This window comes from Solanum pennellii, chromosome 12, assembly GCF_001406875.1.
Source record: "Solanum pennellii chromosome 12, SPENNV200".
Lineage (NCBI taxonomy): Eukaryota > Viridiplantae > Streptophyta > Magnoliopsida > Solanales > Solanaceae > Solanum > Solanum pennellii.
Window position 1 is genome coordinate 79322661 of NC_028648.1, and position 20831 is coordinate 79343491.

At 35.0% G+C, this 20831-nt stretch overlaps 4 protein-coding genes across 6 annotated transcripts; 2 read left to right on the plus strand and 2 right to left on the minus strand.

Annotated features, from left to right (window-relative positions):
* Window positions 1-1229: 1229 nt before the first annotated feature.
* On the plus strand, window positions 1230-3086 carry LOC107006015 (farnesylcysteine lyase). Its single transcript, XM_015204651.2, has one exon. It carries the CDS (start codon window positions 1378-1380, stop codon window positions 2854-2856), a length of 1479 nt encoding a protein of 492 aa, XP_015060137.1. The 5' UTR covers window positions 1230-1377; the 3' UTR covers window positions 2857-3086.
* Window positions 3084-8575, minus strand: LOC107006066 (transcription initiation factor IIA subunit 2). The gene is made up of 4 exons (XM_015204716.2): window positions 8490-8575; window positions 8202-8352; window positions 6135-6185; window positions 3084-3508 (listed from the first exon to the last, which is right to left on the minus strand). The coding sequence occupies exons 2-4, from the start codon at window positions 8328-8330 to the stop codon at window positions 3368-3370; spliced, it is 321 nt and encodes a 106-aa protein (XP_015060202.1). The 5' UTR covers window positions 8331-8352; window positions 8490-8575; the 3' UTR covers window positions 3084-3367.
* Window positions 8576-11413: 2838 nt separating this feature from the next.
* LOC107006010 (wall-associated receptor kinase-like 20) lies at window positions 11414-14667 on the plus strand. The gene is made up of 3 exons (XM_015204644.2): window positions 11414-12229; window positions 12406-12462; window positions 13457-14667. Exons 1-3 carry the CDS (start codon window positions 11461-11463, stop codon window positions 14494-14496), a joined length of 1866 nt encoding a protein of 621 aa, XP_015060130.1. The 5' UTR covers window positions 11414-11460; the 3' UTR covers window positions 14497-14667.
* Window positions 14668-14872: 205 nt separating this feature from the next.
* Window positions 14873-19417, minus strand: LOC107006009 (probable rhamnogalacturonate lyase B). 3 transcript variants are annotated; one of them, XM_015204643.2, is made up of 15 exons: window positions 19256-19417; window positions 18781-18902; window positions 18298-18357; window positions 17924-18043; window positions 17704-17823; window positions 17412-17553; window positions 17135-17305; window positions 16739-16894; window positions 16530-16636; window positions 16349-16439; window positions 16094-16235; window positions 15853-16006; window positions 15634-15750; window positions 15361-15487; window positions 14873-15279 (listed from the first exon to the last, which is right to left on the minus strand). In XM_015204643.2, exons 1-15 carry the CDS (start codon window positions 19295-19297, stop codon window positions 15028-15030), a joined length of 1923 nt encoding a protein of 640 aa, XP_015060129.1. In that variant the 5' UTR covers window positions 19298-19417; the 3' UTR covers window positions 14873-15027. The 3 variants fall into 3 exon arrangements, with proteins under 3 accessions (XP_015060129.1, XP_027769376.1, XP_027769377.1); XM_027913575.1 differs by lacking the exon at window positions 19256-19417 and adding an exon at window positions 19138-19154; XM_027913576.1 differs by lacking the exon at window positions 19256-19417 and adding an exon at window positions 19138-19154 and having other exon boundaries at window positions 18298-18399.
* Between the last annotated feature and the right edge of the window lie 1414 nt (window positions 19418-20831).

A 20831-nucleotide genomic window follows, 5' to 3' on the forward strand; every position in this document is an offset into this window, starting at 1 on the left:
TTCATAAAAATGTTCAAATTTCACTTTCAGGTGTGATTTTTAAGATTTAGGGGCAAAACTGTATTTTTTTGGTAATGACGAGTAACATTGTTGGATAAAAAGTATAATTGATAATATTTTTCAAATTTGAATCATGCACAAAATTTTGAATTGTAAAAGTTTTGGTTTCACTTGCTTGACATAAAAATTTAAATATGAGGTATTAGGAGTTGCGAGGGGCAAATTTTATAGTAATCAGCGATCATAGGGGTAAAAGCGATAGTTTTAGAGAACTCAAAGAGTCGGCAAAATTTTGATACTGTAGGATTCTAAAAGTTGAGGAGGTTAAGGATTATGTGTCACGATAGAGTGATTGGAGCAGATGAAATTATAATAGAATTTCAAAAACACACACATAAGGCGGGTCTAAAATAACTGATTAGGTTGATTAGTTCATTTCAAGATGGCTACATGTCTAGCAATTAGACGTGGAGTACAATGATTATGTTGTGCAAGAATAAAGGTGATATACAGACCTAAAATAATTGTAGGAATATTAAGTTATTGAGCATACCTTGAAAGTTTAGGAGAGGGTTATGGGAAAGATTGTGAAGAGCGATGTGTTAACTTTTGAAAATTAATTTAAATTCATGTCATGCGTTCAACTACTGAAGTCATTCATCTTGTGAGGAAATCAATGGAGGAGTATAGAGAGAGAATTTTTTTTTTGCATGTGATGTTTATTGACCTTGAAAAGGCCGACGACAAAGTCTGAGAGAACTCCTTTTAGTGATGTTTACAACCTAAAGGTGTACTACTTACATTAGGGTGATAATGGAGCCAAGATTCAAGTAAGAACAATAGAAGGAGGCTCGAGACATTTTTCAGTCGAGATAGGGTGCACTAGGGGTTAACATTGAGCTTGTTCCCATTTGCTTTGGTGATCGATATGACGCGACATGTTCTCACTAATAATTAGTAATTTTTTAATATGAACAATTTTTATGGCCAAAACAATTATTAAATAAATACATGACACAATATATGAAATTGTCTTTTAACTTAGCACCACAACTGATATTTATGTCTTTTAATTTTGAATATGCATAAATATATTCTGAAACTTGAATAAAAGTTATACAAATAGACACATTATCTAACGTATATTATGCAATACACATATTTATTTATTTACGTTCAAAATTAGAGAACGTAAATGTCAGATAAGCTAAAGACTTTACATTGATGTATTATTGTGCTAAATATAATTCAAATCCATTTTTTAGAAAACATTATCACTTAATTTGCGTTGACTTTGATCCATTTCTTCTCAATTCATTCTCCTTCAAAACTTCTCCATTGTTAAGCAAAAGGAAAAAGCTCAAATACAAAGCAAGCATGAAGAATCTCTACCTGATTTTGTCACTTATACTCATCTCCACCGCCACAACCGTCGCCGTTGACTTGGAATCATCACCTCCGACTGTCTGCATAATCGGCAGTGGAATCGGTGGGTCCTCAGTGGCGCACTTCCTCCGGAACTATTCCAGCTCCGTAATCGGCAAAATCAGAATCTTCGAGAGGAATGTTTACGTCGGAGGACGCACGGCCACGGTGACTCCCGCCGGGGAGACATTCGAAGCTGGTGCATCTATTCTTCATCCGAAGAACTACCATACTTTGAATTACACTAAGTTTTTATATCTCTCTGTCCGAAGACCTCCTTCTGCTGAATCTGATTCGGGTTTCGGTATTTGGAACGGACGGGAGTTCGTTTTCAAAACCCTAAGTTTCAATTCGGATCTCCCTATTATCAAACGCCTTGTGTCCTTCGCTAATTCGGTCTTAATTTTCTTTCGCTACGGGTTCTCTCTGTTTCGCTTGAACAAATTCGTCGATAACACCGTGGACAATTTTTTGAAGTATTATGAAGATTTTGAGTCACGGCCAGTGTTCGAAACTGTGGAAGAGATGCTTAAATGGTCTGGGCTTTACAATTTGACGAGAAGAACACTACAGGAGGAGTTACTCGATCTTCGTTTTTCTCCTCGGATCATTGAAGAACTAGTCACGGTTATTACCAGAATCAATTACGGGCAAAGTATCAGCATCAGTGGACTTGCCGGAGCTGTTTCGTTAGCTGGATCTGATTCAGGTGTATGGTCAGTTGAAGGCGGAAATTGGCAACTGGCTGCTGGTTTGATCAATTATTCAAACGTCGAAATGCATCTTGATGAAGAAGTAGAATCAGTTTCATCCATAGAGCAAAAATATCAACTCAATACCACAAAGGGAAAGAGTTATCAATGTGAAATAACAGTTGTAGCTACACCTTTGGATGAGGTGAACATTCAATTTCTTCCCGGAATATCAATCCCGGAGAGGAAATTACAGCACACATATACTACATTCATCAGAGGTCTATTGAATCCGGCTTATTTTGGTTTAAGTTCGGTATCAGAAGTTCCACAATTGGTGGGCACTGTTGAGACTCCTGATGTTCCTTTTTCGAGTATTTCAGTTCTTAAGCAACATAACGAGAATGATATGTCCTACAAGGTGTTCTCGCGTAAACCTCTTGATGATGTTTTGTTAGACCAGATTTTCAGTGTGAGAAACGAAACAATCAAGATAGACTGGGGTGCATACCCGCATTATCATGCTCCTGAGGTATTTGCACCGTTTATCTTGGATGGTCAGCACTTGTACTATGTGAATGCTTTTGAGAATGCAGCTAGCACCATAGAAACAAGTGCTGTTGCTGCTGAAAATGTTGCAAGGCTGATACTTTCCAGGCTTTCTGGCCAAAAACCCGCGAGTACAGTGACATTGAAAAGCTTTGGCGATGATGCATATGATGTCCATGCAGACTTGTGAGTCGAAACAACTTTCCCTTTCGCCATACATGGAGTTTTTCAGGTGGTGTTGTGTGTATTCATTTACATGCTAATACATGTACAAAGCAAGCTATTCAGATTTGTTAGCTCCCTGGTCTTAGAATAGCCTCTCGTGTATCGGAATTTACTTCTGTAACTTTTTGCATCTACTTGATGCCATCAATGAAACTACTTGCTTCATCAAAAAAAGAGATTAGATTCTTGAGCTCATATAAATGTCAGAAATACTAAAGTTCAACATTGTACAAAAGGTCCATAGTAAAATACATTGGCATCATAAACATAACAGTTTGACTAAGGATAGCTATTGATGTTTGCTGGTTTGTACAAAATATAGAGGTGTTAAACAGCCCTGGAAATATACCCAGAATGGATATAACCACACCTACACTCCACCCTCTTCTCTCAGACTTATAATATGTCGATTTCTACATTAATTATAGAAATGGAAATCAGTAACAGACAGAAAATTCTCTCAATCAGCTGTCTTCTCACTGTGTGAGCAGCTTTGAGTCACATGCCACAATCTTAACGCGGTTAACAGTCTCCTGGCATTCCTCGCTCTTGAACACAGCATCTTGTAAGATAAAAGTCCACACGTTGTCACAGAACCTGTAGGTGTGAAGATGTCCCTGCAACCATAGTTGCTCAAATTAGGAGAAGAATATAACTGAAGCAATTACATAATAGCGAACAGCCAAAATTCAGTAGTAGTTAAAGGAGGACGGAAAAAAACAAATAAAAAGGGTAGAGATAACCAACAGACAAAAATCGCTGGCAAGAGGATAGAATTCTTCAAAAATAAGCTTTGACCATTGATAGTATAGCAAAATCAAAGAGATGACAGAAGACGGACCTATTAATAGAAGCCCTATGCTCAATTTCAAGGTCACAGAAAGCAAGAACATAAGATCTCATTTCACAACTAATGAAATCTGAGCACCCTCTTGAATATCTAACCCACTTGCAGAAACAGTTGTGCATATTTTAACATCTAACCTAATGTACTTGATAATATATGGGTTCCAAACTTCCAATGCACTAAAAAGTGAGACCTGGAGGTCAACTGTTAATAAAGATGGAATGAAGACCACGATTAAAATCCCAATCGAGGCAAGCTAAGTGATTCAATCCTATCTGTCTAAGCCTTATAGGCAGTACCTGGTACCTGTATTAATAGGAGTTGTATGTACCTCATTATCAAAAAAAGGAGTTGCATGTAACCAGGTGGAATAGTCCAGGGGGCAAATTGGCCCAAACACCACATACTAAGCTATAGGCTAAAGACAAAATTAGCACGCAACGGACGACCATGTGCCAAATACTCGACTCTGGTGAAAGGCACTCGCTTTTTGACAGGTTGTGTGTACTTCTATCAATTCTTTTCAAGTTGCACAATAGTTTTCTACTCATAAATTTGTACGGCCTCATGGTAAGTGGAGAGACATGTTGTGTAAAGATAATAGAATACACAAGGGAGTGGAATGAGTACAGGGAGATTAAGAGCAAAACAGTAGCTATCAAAGGATTCTACATATTAACGTACTTTACTTCATAGAATCAATCTGAAAGGTGGTTGTCTCTTACACTTCAGGAGTTGTTGTCAACAAGTAAGATTTGAAGCTGCTGTCTCGAAATAAAGTAATTTTACTAGCTAATACTTCCTGATGACAAGAAAGACATGACAGCAAGATTTAAAGTTGTTGTCGACAAGTAAATTTTAAAACACAAATTGTACTATGACCTCTGTGATTTGAAATTTACTTGTCAACAACAACTTCAAATCTTGCTGTCATGTCTTTCTTGCCATCAAGAAGTATTAGCTAGTAAAATTACTGTATTTCGAGTAAAGTACCAGATCTTGAATGATTGTTGTATTTTAGTGGAGCAACTTGTTTATATATTTTGCTTTTCTCATAGGGAAGCACTCCTAAGTTGCCGTTAATATTTACAACAATGTTTCTTCTAATTCAAGCTCAGCTACTGAGGAATCATCCACTATAAATAATACCTTCAAGGACATCAACGGAGAGACTGCTGCTCATTTAACAACTTAAGATACCTTCCACCTCCACCTCCATCCCCCAAAAGAAAACATTAGTTGGATTTTCATGACTCCTGATTGTCAGGAGACATAATTTGGGTGTACTCCATACGGTTGTGTTATAGATGACTATTGCAGAGAACAAGCAAATCAACAAAATCAGCTTCCTCGGTCTGATTGCAATCACTTGGCAACAGAACTCCTCCTTTGTGAAGATAACTAAACTCATCTCCTAGATTTTTATGACATCAGTCATATCATGTAAGACGGGGATAAAAATAGTGATTAATCCTCTATCCTCTTCAAATATTTTTGTTTTTTCCTAGAGGATGATAAGCTTCAGTCAAATGGATTGGAATGTGCATGATTCAAGCAGAATACCTCAAATTTTGCAACTGCAGTACATTTGATAGGTAAGAGGTCCCTTTTAAATGTTATTAGACAAAGGAAGCGTTACAAATATGTGCCTGATTTATTATAATTTAAATGAAAAGGAAAAGATCTGAGAATGACTACTATATCTCAAATATAATAGCCTCTATATAAACACAACACACAAATCCAGCAGGATAGACCATCAAAAGTTGTTTCTAAATTGACAATTTTGAGACCAAAGCACCTTTTCCCCTCTGTTTTATTTTTTTGGGAGATTGGTTTGAAAGACCAGAGTAATTTCGCTAAGATACTGTAGATCTTAGAATTAGACAAGCTTAAAATTTTAAGAGATGTTTTCCTCTGTCACAGTACTTCTGTAGCATTTTCTAAGTAACAGGCTAAAGATCATTCTTTCCACAGACATCATTTCTCATCACTATATACAAAAAGTAACGCTTGCTTATCTACTGACATTGATGACAAGGCAGCATTTTTGGGATGTCGACATCTACTGACATTGATGACAAGGCAGCATTTTTGGGATGTCACCTCGTCTGAACGGATGTAAACAGACACATGTATGATTCAATCGGCTTTTTCATCTTCTAATCTTTTAAATAAAACTAACAGAGACATATTCAACCATGCTACTAGTAAATTGGATCATTTAATAAGTTATCAAATTTATAAAAAAGACACAGAAAGCCAAAAAGGAGTCCATGATTCTTAATTATACAAATCATGAAACTGATCCAATGAAGTATAATCGTTGTGAGTTCATAATATGGATATAAACTGACAGACAAACAGAACATGAAAAAAAAACAAATTATAAGTACCTTAATAGTAACCTTGCTCTTTACTTGAGTCTCCAAAGCTTCAGTCATTGACTGCAATGCAACAACAAAAGCGATAAGTATGGCCTATAGCCAAAAAAAAAGTATTTTTAACTATTGTAATAAACTTGGACCATATACATAGTTGATCCATTGTTTGAAAAAATATAATTTTACTTTCACCTATGAACCCAGTAACACAAAACAGTAGCGGATGCAATTTCTATTAGTTCCCAAAAACTAGCTCAAACTAGTTTTTGGATTTTTTGTTGACACTAGTAACATTGTATTTCAGTCAGTACTTGGGTAGTACTGAAAAACCATATTTACAAAAAGAAGAAAAAGATTGAAGTCCTTCCAATGCTAAACCAGGAACTAGATGGATCCTAAGCCATCTATGATTGACTCAGTCTCATTGGAGTAGACATTTGTACACCAAAAACAGAACAACAAAATACATTTAAGCTTGACTTCCTGCAGGTTGTTGTCCCTATTTTCAAAACATGTATCATTTCTCTCTCTCTCCATATAGTCCACCATATACAAGCAGGTATTATCCTCCATCTTTCTCTGTTTGTAGCCTCAACTCCAGCCTCCTCCCAACTGAAAAGAGTCTCATCAATCTTACTAGGCATACTCCAGGAAATGCCTCTTAGATTAAGAAAAATCTGCCACAGTTGAACAGTGAACTTGCAGTGTAGAAAGAGGTGTTTTACTGTCTCTGTATCCTTACCACATAAGGAGCATTTGTTGCATAAAGATATACCTCTCTTGGCCACATTGTCCAATGTCAAAACTGCTTCATTGGCTAGCAGCCAGGTGAAGCATGCCACTTTTTGTGGCACTTTGACTCACCAAATTTGCTTCCAAGGCCATCTGAAATCTTGATTCTCGATAAGACTTGTTTGTTTATATCCTTCATTCACCCTATATCTTCCTTTGTTGTGCCCATGCCACCATAAATAGTCTTCACCTGGTTGGATTCCTTGGAAACTCTCCAGTGGTTTGAAAAGTTCAATCATTCTGGGAATTTCCCAGTCATTAAGTGTCTTCTAAAAATCATATTCCATCCTTGTGGTGACCACATTTCAGCAACAGTTTTCTCTTGGTGTTGAGCCAAAACAAAGATGTCAGGAAAGAGATCTTTAAAGCTCACAGTACCCACCCATTTATCAATCCAAAAACTTGTTTTTCTACCATTTCGAACTTTGACAGTTAATTGATTACTGAGAAACTGCCAGAATATTCTAATGGATTTCCAGAGGCTAATACCATAGGGGTGGTTGACCTCTTTAGTTACCCATGTGTTCAGTTGCTTATACTTGCTTGATTACCCTGTACCAGAGAGCTTGGTCCTCCTGATGGTACCTCCATAGCCACTTGACCTTGAGTGCTTTGCTTTGGGATTTAAGGTTCTTTATACCTAGTCCACCTTGTTCTTTACTTCTGATAATGTTCTTCCATTTGACCAAATGAAAACCCTTCCTTTCCTTATTGCCTTGCCACAAGAAATTTCTTCTGACTTTATCCAACCTTTGAACTACTGACTGGAGTATATGAAAAAGAGATAAGATATACGTAGGGAGGGCATCTAAGACTGAGTTAATCAAAGTTAGTCTACCTCCCAAGGATAGATATTGTGATCTCCATCTGGTTAATTTCTTTTCACATTTCTCCAGAATTGGATTCCAAATATCTATGGACCTATACTCGGCCCCCAGAACTAGTTTTTGGATTTTTGGAATTTACACTCACAAAGCTTCAAAAAAAATTTCCAAACGAAATGCATATCCAAACCCAGCTTCAAATTCCAAAAATCACAACTTCAAAGCCTCAATTTTTCAAGCTTCAACTTCAAAATCTATGGCCAAACAGGAGCTAAATGCAAGGAAATATGGCATGCTTGGGCAGTGGGTTTGGGCACATCGCACTAAACTTACACCATATACATAGTTAAACAATCTCCAAACCAAAGTACAGCACAATTTTTATTTAATTTTGTACCCACAGCCACAAAATAACAGTACATCCACTTAAAAATCTTAGATCCAGGTTGAAAAAAAAAAGAACCTTGTCAAACTGAACGAGAACTTGAATGGCGTGCTCCGGACTAAGAATTCCATTAGATACCATTTCATCAAGTGTTTCAGTCAAGCACATCCCAATCGTCGACCTCCTGTATAGCTCAAAAGTCGCCATTTTTGAGTCCTTTTTTCGAGATCTGCAAATAAAATTAACAATCAGCACACAAAAAAACACAGATTTTTCAACCAAAAAACAATATGATTCAATTATACACAAACAAATCCAATTGATGAATTATGAATTCAGATAAATTAAGGGAGAAAGGAGAGTTACGATTGAAGAACGAGAGAGAAAGAGAGAGAGGAGAGAGGAATTTGTTTGAAGAGAGGGAAAGTAATTTGGGGCTTTTTATACCCTAATATTCGTAGGGAATGGCTTATATAGGCGACCGGTGAAATTGTGAATTCAAATGACGAAATTACCCTTACTTTGTTTTCTCAATATGGTAGAATAGGTTATAAATAATTTGATAAATTATTTCGACTATAGATTTTAAAAATAATTTTTGTATATTTATTTGACTGAAATTTAATGAGATTTTGGATATTTAATTCTTAAATGTTTTTTTATAAATGTTAATGTAATTTTCATTATTAATGGACAAATCTTCTACTAGGACTATTCAAAATTGAATTAAAATCGATAGTTCAAACTGTAACAGAGTTATTATCAATAATGGATTATTGATTTATCGATTTAGGTAGTAATTTTGATTTTTCTATCATAGGTTATCGGTTTTCAAGGGTTTGAGTTTTTTTCTTAACATAATTTGATAATAAATTAAATAATTATATTTATATCATTGAGTATATAAAGTCCTTGACTTAAACTTTTGTTTCATACTTTGAGTTCTGATTGATTCAAACTCCCGATTATTCTACAATGAGAGTGTGTAATTTGCTTTTGAGTCTGATGCAATATGTATACTTATGTGTATGGTTCATTTGATTTGTCACCTTGTTTTTCTCTAAGTGGTTTTCAATGATTTTGTTTGTATTAAATTTTAACGATTAAATCGATAATGATTAATTACCCTTGGGGATGACCCAGTGGTTTGGGCTTGGGACTTCCATGCTGGAGGTCTTAAGTTTGAAACCCCTTGTCAGCGAAAGCAAGGGGTTTGCCTTCTGGATCGAGCTCTTCGCATCGGGCTTGTCTAGTGTGAGTTACCTCTCCTATGTGGTTTGCGAGCTATTGCATAGGAGCAGAGGTTTTACCCTGTGCACACCCAAAGGATAGAGGCTGCGGGGTTCCTTTGTCATTAAAAAAAAGGAGATGTGTGCACCGAAAGGGTAGAAGCTGCGGATTTTCTTAGTCACTAAAAAAAAGGAGATAATGATCACTTACCGAAAAATCAATAAGTATATTTAAACTTGTATAAACTTAAACAAGTAGATACATATATTCTACGTGACATAATACATGTTGGACGTGAATTGTTACATCAAACCCTCCATAGGACATGTATCTCATTATTGAATTTTATACAAATTTAAATGTTTGTTTATATAAATTAATTAACATAACTGTTAGTTAAATCAAACTAAATACGATAATATTAATATCGTAACAATGGAGCTTTTCATCTGTTAAGTGCTTTGGAATAACAACATACAATTATATTGCATAGTCAATGGATCAGAATCATAGACTCTATTTTGGAGATGGATAAGGGCAATCACTCTAACACTATGTTTGGATCATTGTTATCTATTATATTGTATTGTATCGTTATTATACCTATAATGTTTGTTTTGATTGTTACTTAAAATGTATTGTACTGTATTGTTAAATTTCGTTGTTACGTAACAATAGAAGCCCCTATTTTATGGAACAACCAATTTGGTCTATTCCCATTGTTACTTAATTTCTTTTTTCGATTATATCTTTACATAATATTTCAAAAATACTATTTTACCCTTTACCTTAATTATTTAAATTTAGTCAAACCTCCTACCCTAGAATAATTGAGGATATTTAAGTAAATTTATAAATTACAATACAGAATGATGCAATCAAACTAAACAATTAAAATGTTACTAAACAACAACAAACAATACAATCTAACCAAACATTGTATCTACCATAAAATAGAGTACACTACAATACAATACATAATGAAACAATGGGTAACAATGATCCAAACAAAGTGTAAGAGGTGTTAGCGCGTTCCAATAAATCTTACTCTAATCTAACCATAATAAATAACAAGGAATTTTCGCTTATAACTATTCAAAAATAACTGAATCATGCTTCATAACTATAATTTGCTAATACAATTCATAGCTACATTTTAGATGAAGGAGAGAGACAAACGAAATTGGAAGAGGAAAGAGAGAGTTGAGCAAGAGAGGACAAAGAGTGAGAAGCGATAAACTCTGTACGTATATCTGTCAGATAATAGTATATATGTAACATGTATACATATGTATCTGTATATCTGGCGAACGAGATTGAGAGAGGGCAGAGAGATGAGCAAGAGAGGACAAAGAAGAGAAACTTATTGTATTTGTATATTTGTCATATAATTGTACACGCATATGTATAATTTATATTTGTATATAAAAGAGGAGAAATACGATAGAAAAGAGAGAAATAACGTAATTACAACTAAAATTAAGTTACAAGTTACAAGTTACAATTATAATTTAAATTATAATTATATTAGCTAATTAACTAGTATATATTTACTTATTTGCTTGATTTTGTTTTCACCAACAAATATTATACAAATTTAGCAGGATAAGTATGACAAAGACAAATGATGACACAGAATGTCGTAGGGCTCAATTAACGTTCTCTTGCAAGATGCAAATATAGAAAAAGAAACTAGTGAATAATAATAATAGTATATATGAAATTTAATTTAGAAAATAATTGTGTTGACATTAAAAACTAAAAAGATTTTAAAACTCTACTTTTTTAAAGGAAAATCATAAAAACTTGTTCCAAATTAAGATAATGTCATTATTTCATCAGTAATATATTTAAGCTAATTTAAGAAAAAAATGATAAATCTTTATCACAATAAAAGTCAAAGTCAAAAGGTTAAAGAATCTTCCAAATCTTTAAAATATTCATCCACTATCTTTTAAAATTTTATTTCATACCAAAAATATAAAAAAATTCTATACACAACTGCAACTTCTTTGACCAATAAAATAAAATAACAAGAATAAATTTACTATAAAATCAATCAATAATTCATCATCCTTCTTCATTTAAAAAAAAAAAAAAAAAAGTCATGGCTAACCTGCTCCTCCTGCTTCTGCTAATCTGCACCACCCCTGCAGTACTTTCTGCTCGTCGTTGTTCTGATTGTGGATCTTCTCCTGTTCCTTACCCACTCAGTACTGGCCCCGATTGCGGTGACCAATCTTACAAAATACGTTGCAGTAATCGACTATTCTTCGATACGTTGAACAATTCATATCCGATAAGTTCAATTTCTCCCGATACGCAGACACTTACTATCGAACCATCTCCGTTTCTATCCAACACCTGCATCACCCAGGACATTTCTACCGTCGGTGTTCAGTTGAATTCATCTCTTCCTTTCAACATTACCAGCAGCAACACAATCGTTTTCCTGAACTGTTCTGAGAGTTTGCTTTTGTCTCCGCTTAATTGCACTTCTGAGAGTTTGTGTCATACTTACCTAAATGGAACTTCTGAAAATGGTGGAGCTATTGGCGCGTGTAGGAACGCGCCGATTTGTTGTACGGTTGGGGCAGGTGGATCGTCGACGTCGTATATGATTCGGGTTAAGGAATCGGGTTGTCGGGCTTACAGGAGTTTTGTTAATTTGAATCCATCGTTACCGGTTAGTAGATGGCCGGAAGCCGGGATGGAATTGCAGTGGGTTTCACCACCGGAGCCGGTTTGTACGGGTCAGTCCGATTGTGATTCTGATTCGACTTGTGGACCCGAACCGAATTCGAATGGAGGTGTTAACAGATGTTTTTGTCATTCCGGGTTTCATTGGGACCCAGTTGCCGCGTTATGTGCCCAAGGTAAGTTTTATTTTATTATAAAGAAAAAAGAGATTTTTTAGATCTCGTAAATGTAAAAATAAAGATCTTCGATTAAAAATGACATAAAATGTAATTATATAAAGGCTAGAAAATTATTTTTTCGATTTCGATTTGGATGTGATTTTGTTTTAACTATTTCTGTACTCGATACGCAGATGTGACATGCCAAGATCGTGATGGTTGTGGTAGAGACCACACTGCACTCATAGCAGGTATTGTATAATGTGTCTCATTTAGTATACATTATTACTTTAGTTTTTATTTAAGTTATTTGGATTCTTCAATTTTTGTGCCCACAAGATGTGAGTGTGGGATTCATATCGGATTCAGTCAATCAAATTTGGATACTTTTACCAATATTGCCGGAGAAATGTGGGGGGGCATATATAATGATTTTTGTGATAAAAATAAAAATTAAAGTGAAACGGAATAAATTTGAATTAACCTGTATAAAGAAATTCGTATGATAGTTTTTTTTTCTTTTATCTCCTTATAGGATTTTCTTCTTGATCAATATTTTTCTTTGAAATAACTAAGTTTTCCACGTAATGTCTCATAATCTAGACATATAACTGTATTTTTAGATACTTCAATTATTTTGGATTGAAGTCTCAAAAATATCCTTTAACTTAGCACAAATTATTAGGTTCATCCTCAAACTATTGTCAGCCTTAAATACGCTCCTCTACTTGACTAACTAAATGTAAATATACCCTTGATACACTCTCGATATGCAACATGATTTAACAAGTGGTCTCAAAGCTTTGTAGAGCATGGAGTTCTTAATAAAAATCGAGAGAAGTGTTGAAAACGCCCCTATACTTGACGAGAATTTAGGGGTGTATTTCACTAATGTTGCATGGTCGGGGGTGTATGTAGCTTCAATTTGTTAAGTAAAGGGGTGTTTTTAAGACTGTCAATAGTTTGGGAATGAAACTAATAATTTGCGTCAAGTTTAGGGGTGCTTTTTATGCTTCTCTCATTATTTTTAGCTGAATCTCTGCACCTGTATTTGGATCCATATCCCTGAATCTTATAATTTAGATCAAGAAGGATTAGATCTCAGCACCTCAGCACCTGTATCGAACATCCGCACCCGAGCAATCCGTTTTTTACTCTATTTTGAGACTTCGAGGAGCTTATAATTGAAATCATCTAGTTTTTAAGAGTTCGCCAAAAATACTTGAACATTTCTTGGATTTGCAGGTTTGACATCAGGCCTGAGTGTGGCGGTGGTTGCTGCAGTAATTGGTTTTTTTGTGTACAGACGTCAGAAACGAATTAAGGAAGCACGAGATCGACTTACTCGTGAACGGGAAGATATTCTAAGCTCAGGTGGTGTAAAATCTGCGAAGCTATTTACAGGCAAAGAAATCAAGAAAGCAACAAACAATTTCTCTACGGATCGGCTTCTTGGTGCTGGAGGTTATGGTGAAGTTTACTATGGTAAACTTGATGATGATACCGTGGTTGCTGTTAAATGTGCCAAGCTAGGGAATACTAAGGGCATTGAGCAAGTTCTCAATGAGGTCAGAATACTCTGTCAGGTTAACCACAAGAACCTTGTGCGTATTCTAGGTTGTTGTGTTGAGCTTGAACAACCATTGCTGGTTTATGAGTATGTCCCGAATGGAACTCTTAGCGATCATTTGTATTTGCAACGCAAACTTCTAACATGGTATTCCCGGCTCAGCATTGCTCATGCAACTGCAGAGGGACTTGCTTACTTGCATTTCTCTGCAGTTCCTCCTATTTACCATCGAGATGTCAAGTCTAGCAACATTTTACTCGATGACAAGTTGAATGCTAAGGTGGCAGACTTTGGTCTTTCACGGTTAGCACATACAGACCTGAGTCATGTGTCCACCTGTGCTCAGGGTACCCTTGGTTATCTTGACCCCGAGTACTACAGGAACTACCAATTGACAGACAAGAGTGATGTGTACAGTTTCGGAGTTGTGTTGTTGGAACTCTTGACATCCCAAAAGGCAATAGACTTTAGTCGACCACAGGATGATGTAAACTTGGCTATTTACGTGCAAAGGTTGGTAGAGGAAGAGAGAATAATGGATGCCGTTGATCCTGCATTAAAGGTGGGAGCAAGCAACGTGGAGTTGGAGACAATGAAGGCACTCGGTTTTCTGGCTGTGAGTTGCTTGGAGGAAAAAAGACAAAGCAGGCCTTCGATGAAAGAAGTAGCAGAAGAGATTGAGTACATAATCACTATTGCTGCTGCAAAGCAATAGAATGACATGTTTAAAATGGTAAATGCAGTAGTTCTTATAGTATAATTTTATGAGTTGGGAGGTAAAAACTAGAAAGCAAGGGAAATAAACACCCTCTATTAATATTATTAATTTGATTGAATCTTCTTTTCAAAGCTTGTTTTAGATAAATCTGGAGTCTGAGTTAAGGTTCTTCGTGTGTTCTTGGTGTTCTTAAAGAAAAAGAAGAAGAAAAAATAGTACATTTGATCCAAAACTTCAACTGAGAAGTGTTAAACATTGTTTGAGTAGTTAAGAAAATGACATGGATAAGCCATTTCTTTAACAACAATGGCATAGATGAGTCAAACTTTTAAAGGAGGATATAAATGAGTCTTTTTCTAAAAGCTCGATGACATATTTAAGCCTTTTCCCTTTATTATTTGATGCATAGAAACTTGTCTTCCCAATCTGGTAGTCACATATTGACAAGTGAAATCCTCAGGCCATTCAATACAAAGAAGTCTCTATCAAATTAGTGTAATCTTTACAAATATGGTGAAAAAGAATTAATCAGAGGTTTTCGTTCTGGCATGAGGGACCTTCCAAGCGAATATAGTCATACATAATCCCTTGGAACGCGTTGGCTGTCTTTGCTTGTGTCAAAAATATGGTGTTTTCTCCTCCCAAAAGTAGAGAACCACGTATCGTTACAGTAAACAACCAATAGATCCCATGAATAGCATGTCTTGCAATTGCATTGTCTCCTCCAATTTCTCCAGTCGAAAGTAGGGGAAGATCTGTTGTTGGATCGTTGATCCGAACCTTTTACAAAAAGTCAAGTGAATACAATGGCACCAACCAATTCAATTTATGTTAACATTATGTAAGAAATTTGTATGATACCTGCAATTCAGCATGATTAGAAGCTGCAAGTGCAACGCGCAATGTGTATGTTCCACCTTGATCTACATTACCAATCTTGAACTTGATTTGCCATGTACTACTTTGATATACATTGTCACCTATTTCCCTACACATACAAGTATTTACACACTGATCATGTCTTCGGAGTCTTGGAATAACTTGAGAGTCTAAAGAAAGTCATCAGTAGCAACAGTTTTACGATTAGTTATGAATAAGAAATATGAGTTTTGGGGAAAATGTTAGACAAAGTACCTGTTAACCTGAGCAAAGAACCAGTCTTTCTGATAGTCACTAACTCCAACTGTGTAGACTAAATCGTTCTCGGGATATAACTCTGCATATCTCTCCCACAAACCATACTGCCTAAATCTGGCATAAAGTTATGACAGAATGTTTTCTTTCAGTTACCAATTGTACAAACGTTAGCCTGTTTAAATTTAAGAAGTTGGTAATGGCCTATAGGGGTCTCACTTGTCTTGATTTAGGTAAAGTTTGTTAACGTATTTCGGGTTTGGATCAGGAATATAAAATTCTGCAGCAGAGCGGTCAGGGATACCGATCTCCCATAAGGTAGGACCATCTCTTGGAGGCTCATAAACAATCTCACCCAGCTCAATATCACAACCTGCATTCATATGAATTATCATGGTTAGAAGTTATTTGATAACTTTCAGCATAGATGCTAATTGAAATTGCAGCTACTTAATAGAACCTTCTGTTAAAGTTATTACAACTTCATACTTGTAATCTCCGATAAATCCAGGCACCACTCCGTAAAGATTATATGACCCTGCACGTATGTTCTTAATGACAAAGCAGCCATCCTCATCTGTCGTAGTCCAAAATTGGTAACCCTATGCATATCATGTCTGTTAGTAGTTTTAACTGAATGATACAGGTTAGATGAGCTTGTTTACTTATAAGGCACTGTGTTTCTCGTTCAATTCAGAGCGATAGAGAAAAGTACCTTATTCTCTCTTTGCCATGATCCAGCGTCTCCTGGCGCTGCTAGTCCTACAGATGCAACTTTACCAGGTAAATTTTCTTTGCTCAAGTATCTGTCCATAAGATCATAAGACTAACTCAGACAACATAATTACTGAACCTAGAAATGCAAAATGTGGAATTAAGGTAAGAGAGGACGGTACCTGTCTTGCACAAGCAATCGACCTCTAACTACGCCCCTTTGATCACACTTGGGAAATTCTTCAGAAGTTGGGAAACTGTAAGGCCAGGATTCGATTTCTTCGTTCATCTGAATAATATAAAATGTGAAACTATGTCAAGTTAAGAATCATTATTCTCTATACTGATTTACTTTTGGGATTTCAACATCTATGTTTTCTTTGTTCCTGACCTGTCTTTTCGCATCATCCCAAAGAGATAGAGCCATGTCTTTGTCTGATATAGAATTAAAATATGTGAATACGGGGCCGAGGACTTTCTTCCACTCCTCCCCAGTTTCAAATTTTACCAGAAGCTCTGTACCAGCATAGTGGGAAGTTAGAAATATCTGCAATTTTTTTAAAAAAGAAATTACTTGTAGGGAGTTATAGTTTAGAGGAATCATATGAATGAAGTCTGTGAAAGTTCACTATGTGATTGTGTTCATATAAACTATTGTATGCCTTTGATTGCTCGCCAATCGCTATAGAGGATACTGAGGATCACAAAAGAACTAAATGCATATTCTTCACGGAAAATGTGATTACAGTTATCTGTCTATAATCGAACAAACATTAGCACTGCTTACAGCAAGGGTGGTCGGGTTCACGTGGGAGGTTAAATCTTGTTTAAATGGCCCTCCTGTTCGAAATTCATTGCTCGGAGTAATTTGCCAAAACCCCACAGGAGGGTCAAAAGATATCCATCCATGCACTTGATTATCTTTGTTTTCAAGTGAATACTGATATTTGTCATCCACCTGCAGTTAGGGATCCAAAAGAGACAGTATATTAAGTTCACTATAACCTCTAATTTACACTACAGCCTTACTCATTTAATTCTATAAATTCCCTCAAGTATAATACCTCTCCTTTAAACTCTGGCTCAATAGGATCGACAAGGAGAACCGCTTCAGGATAGGCTAATGGTTCGCCTCTACCTGGAAGTCGGTCTTCTGCACTAGGCATAAATCTTTGTCTATCATCTGTTATGACCATGTAGTGAAACCTGGAAATGCCAGAAGTTATCATTGAGAGTTACTTTTTGTTTCCATTCTCGATTTCATTTTGTTAGAATTTCATCATTTTTACATTCTCAAGGAAACAACATTTTTTATGCATTTCAGACACATCCAAATATAGCTATGAAGATTCTTACTTTTCTTTATTGAGCATGAAAGCAATTCTCGTCGTGTTAAGGTGGAAAGCAGGCATGTCTTTCGTGTGCTCAAAGATGGCATATGAATAAAATCCCGGAACATCACGAAATACTACAAACCTGCAAATAGTCTGTATCAGTAACTAAGAACCCTAATAGTCCATTAATGACGAATTATACTCAAACGATTAGAAGAAAACAATCTAAATTCGACATGAACCTCCTATCAATATACAAAGGAGCTTGTTCACCCTGGACTTGTGGACTCCACATTCTTGTGAATGAAAGCTCAATTTGCTCCTCATTTTCCACTATAACTTGCAAATCTGTCCCTTGTATCCTGCATCAATAATCGACACAAACGAAAAGAAGGATGATAAAGCAATCTCTAAACTTCTTAACCTTGGTCAATTCACTGTACTGCTTGGACTTCCCAAAACTGAGCTTGCACCCCTGTCGGATCCTTAAAAAATGCACTACTTTTGGAGGTTTCAGTATTCACCTCAGGCATTTTTGAAAAGTCCGAGCAACATAGCTTAAGGGTGAACATTAACTTTTACGGTAGGGAAAAGGATGAGAGTAAAGAATGCATACGTGTCAAACTTTCCCCTTGTTTTTGTACTACTCGACTCGCTCCAGTTAAGGTCCCAAAACCTGTTTGTTTCAACAGCATCAGATAAATCACTACCTATTCAACTGTGGTTGTAAAAAAAAAACATGGATTATCATCTTAATAAAATGATACAAACATAGACTCAACAAAACATTCTGAATCCCAGGTAGAGAGAATAAACGGAAAGCATAACAAAACATTCTGAATCCCAGGTAGAGAGAATAAACGGAAAGCATAACAAAACATTCTGAATGTAAAGATATGACACGTGGGTCTAACTCAACTCCAAAATCTAGTTTATGAGGGGAGGATTGTCCAAGTCCATATAAGGAGACCACCGGTCCATTCCCCAATCAATGTGGGACTTTTACCCACTCTTACACTAAACAGGAACTACAACAAAATAATACGATAATCGAAGCACAAGAAACAACGCATAGTAACAGATTTCTTTGATAACTTACCCTCCATTCAAATCTTTATTCTTTTCTTCCAACAAGTTGTCAATTCCCTTGTACTTTATCCCTTTGATAATTCCTCCTGGATTTGTCCAAGTTATTTCCACAACTCCATTATTTATCACCACCTACAACACAAAACACTCTTACATAAGGAAAATAAAAAAAGACTAATCTTTATTACTACCAAGAAGTATGAAAAGATATCAAAATCAAGACTTTACTACTCTAAAATAATAGCTATGAATCGTAATTAAACAAACTATAACTACAAACGATAGTTATGCTTCAAATTATAGCTATTTATGAAATTTCCTCATTAAAAATTCAATCTTTGTAACCCACACCCCTCTTGGCCCTTACCTAAATCCACCCCCTCAAAAAAAAAAAAAAAAAAGAACAACAAGCAAAACAGAGGAGGAAATTATTATGAAAATAACAAAATTTATAGAAGTATTTTCTAAAAGGAAAAAAACTTTACATAATCATTTTGAGCATTTAACAGCAGTCCTGTAGAAGACATAGTTTCCCTAAAGTAACCAAAAAAAAAAAAAAACTTGTGTTATCCCCACCTATGCAAAGAAAAAGAAAGATATTTAGAAAATTGTTTTACATGAAAATGTAAGTCCTTTTGTTTTGAGTATTATTGGCTGATTGTGATGCAAATTTGAATTATTAACACCATAAACACATGCCATTGACCCCATAGGCCATAGTTGTACTGGAAAGTTTGTCTACTTGCTCCTACCTATTGACATCATGTGAAAAAAACTTAGCGAAAAAGGATAAATATACTTTGAATTATCATAAATAGTAGGAAGATATCCTTCGTTATAGTTTTGGAATATTCGTGTCTCTGTCGTTTAAAAATTAGAGTATATATACTTTTTATAATAACGGATATACACGTGTTACAATCCTATCCACTGATCCAACATTTATTAAATATCATATCAACGGATAAGATTGCGCCACATGGTTCTATATAGTCTACCGTTATAGTGAAGACCATATATGCTCTAAAGTTTGGACTGCAGGGGCACCAATATTTCAAAAGTATGGCGGAAAGTATCTACATATAATTTATGATAGTTTGAGGTATGGTTAATTATTTGTCCAAAATTTACTGACTACATATTAAGTAAAAACTTATTTCTATTTCTAATTATTTGTTCATTTTTTCTTTTTCAGTTGTTCTTAATTACTTATTCATTTTGACAAATTAAGGATAAAAAATTTTTTTGGCTATTATATCCTCAATTAATTACATTGAAAAATATAGAACTTTTTGAAAATCTGAAGTTTTTAATTCATCTACTTTATAATTGATTAAAATGATAAATTCATTATGTTTAATATGTAGATCAATTCAAAAATGAACAAATAATTAATAACCGAGCGAGTATAATTTGAACCCCACATGAAAGTTGATAAATCAAAATGTTCACGAGTGGAATTACGTAGATCAATTCAAAAATAAACAAATAATTAGTAACCAAGCGAGTATAATTTAAACCCCACAAGAAAGTTGATAAATCAAAGTGTTCACGAGTTGAACTTTTTTGAAAAGGAATAATTGTAAGTATGCTTAACGTAGAAGAGATAAATCTGAATCTGTCTCAAAAAGACAAAATGCAGAGAAAAAAAAACAAGCTTCATTTTGTCGTATGTTTTCCTCATTACACTCTATTATTAGTTATATATATATTTTTAATTTTTTTTCGATTTTCATATTTAAATTTGATTTTTCGTATCAGAATTGAATTTTATTGAAACGTAACAATTAGTTGCGAAATTGAATTGATAGTCTTTTTAACATGTGTTCTAACTCGAATCGAAATTGCGAGGTAGACTATTGTTTATCAATGATTAGAATATTTCTTTTTGTGTACTTTTACTAAATTCACCAAATTTTTATTAATAACAATCAAAATTATTCTTTCAACTACTAAACTCTATTTTGAACTAAAGATATTAATTTTCAATTCTAAATTATAGTATAAAATACTAAAAAGTTATCATAATTATTAAGGGGTGTACAAACATAATATTAATAT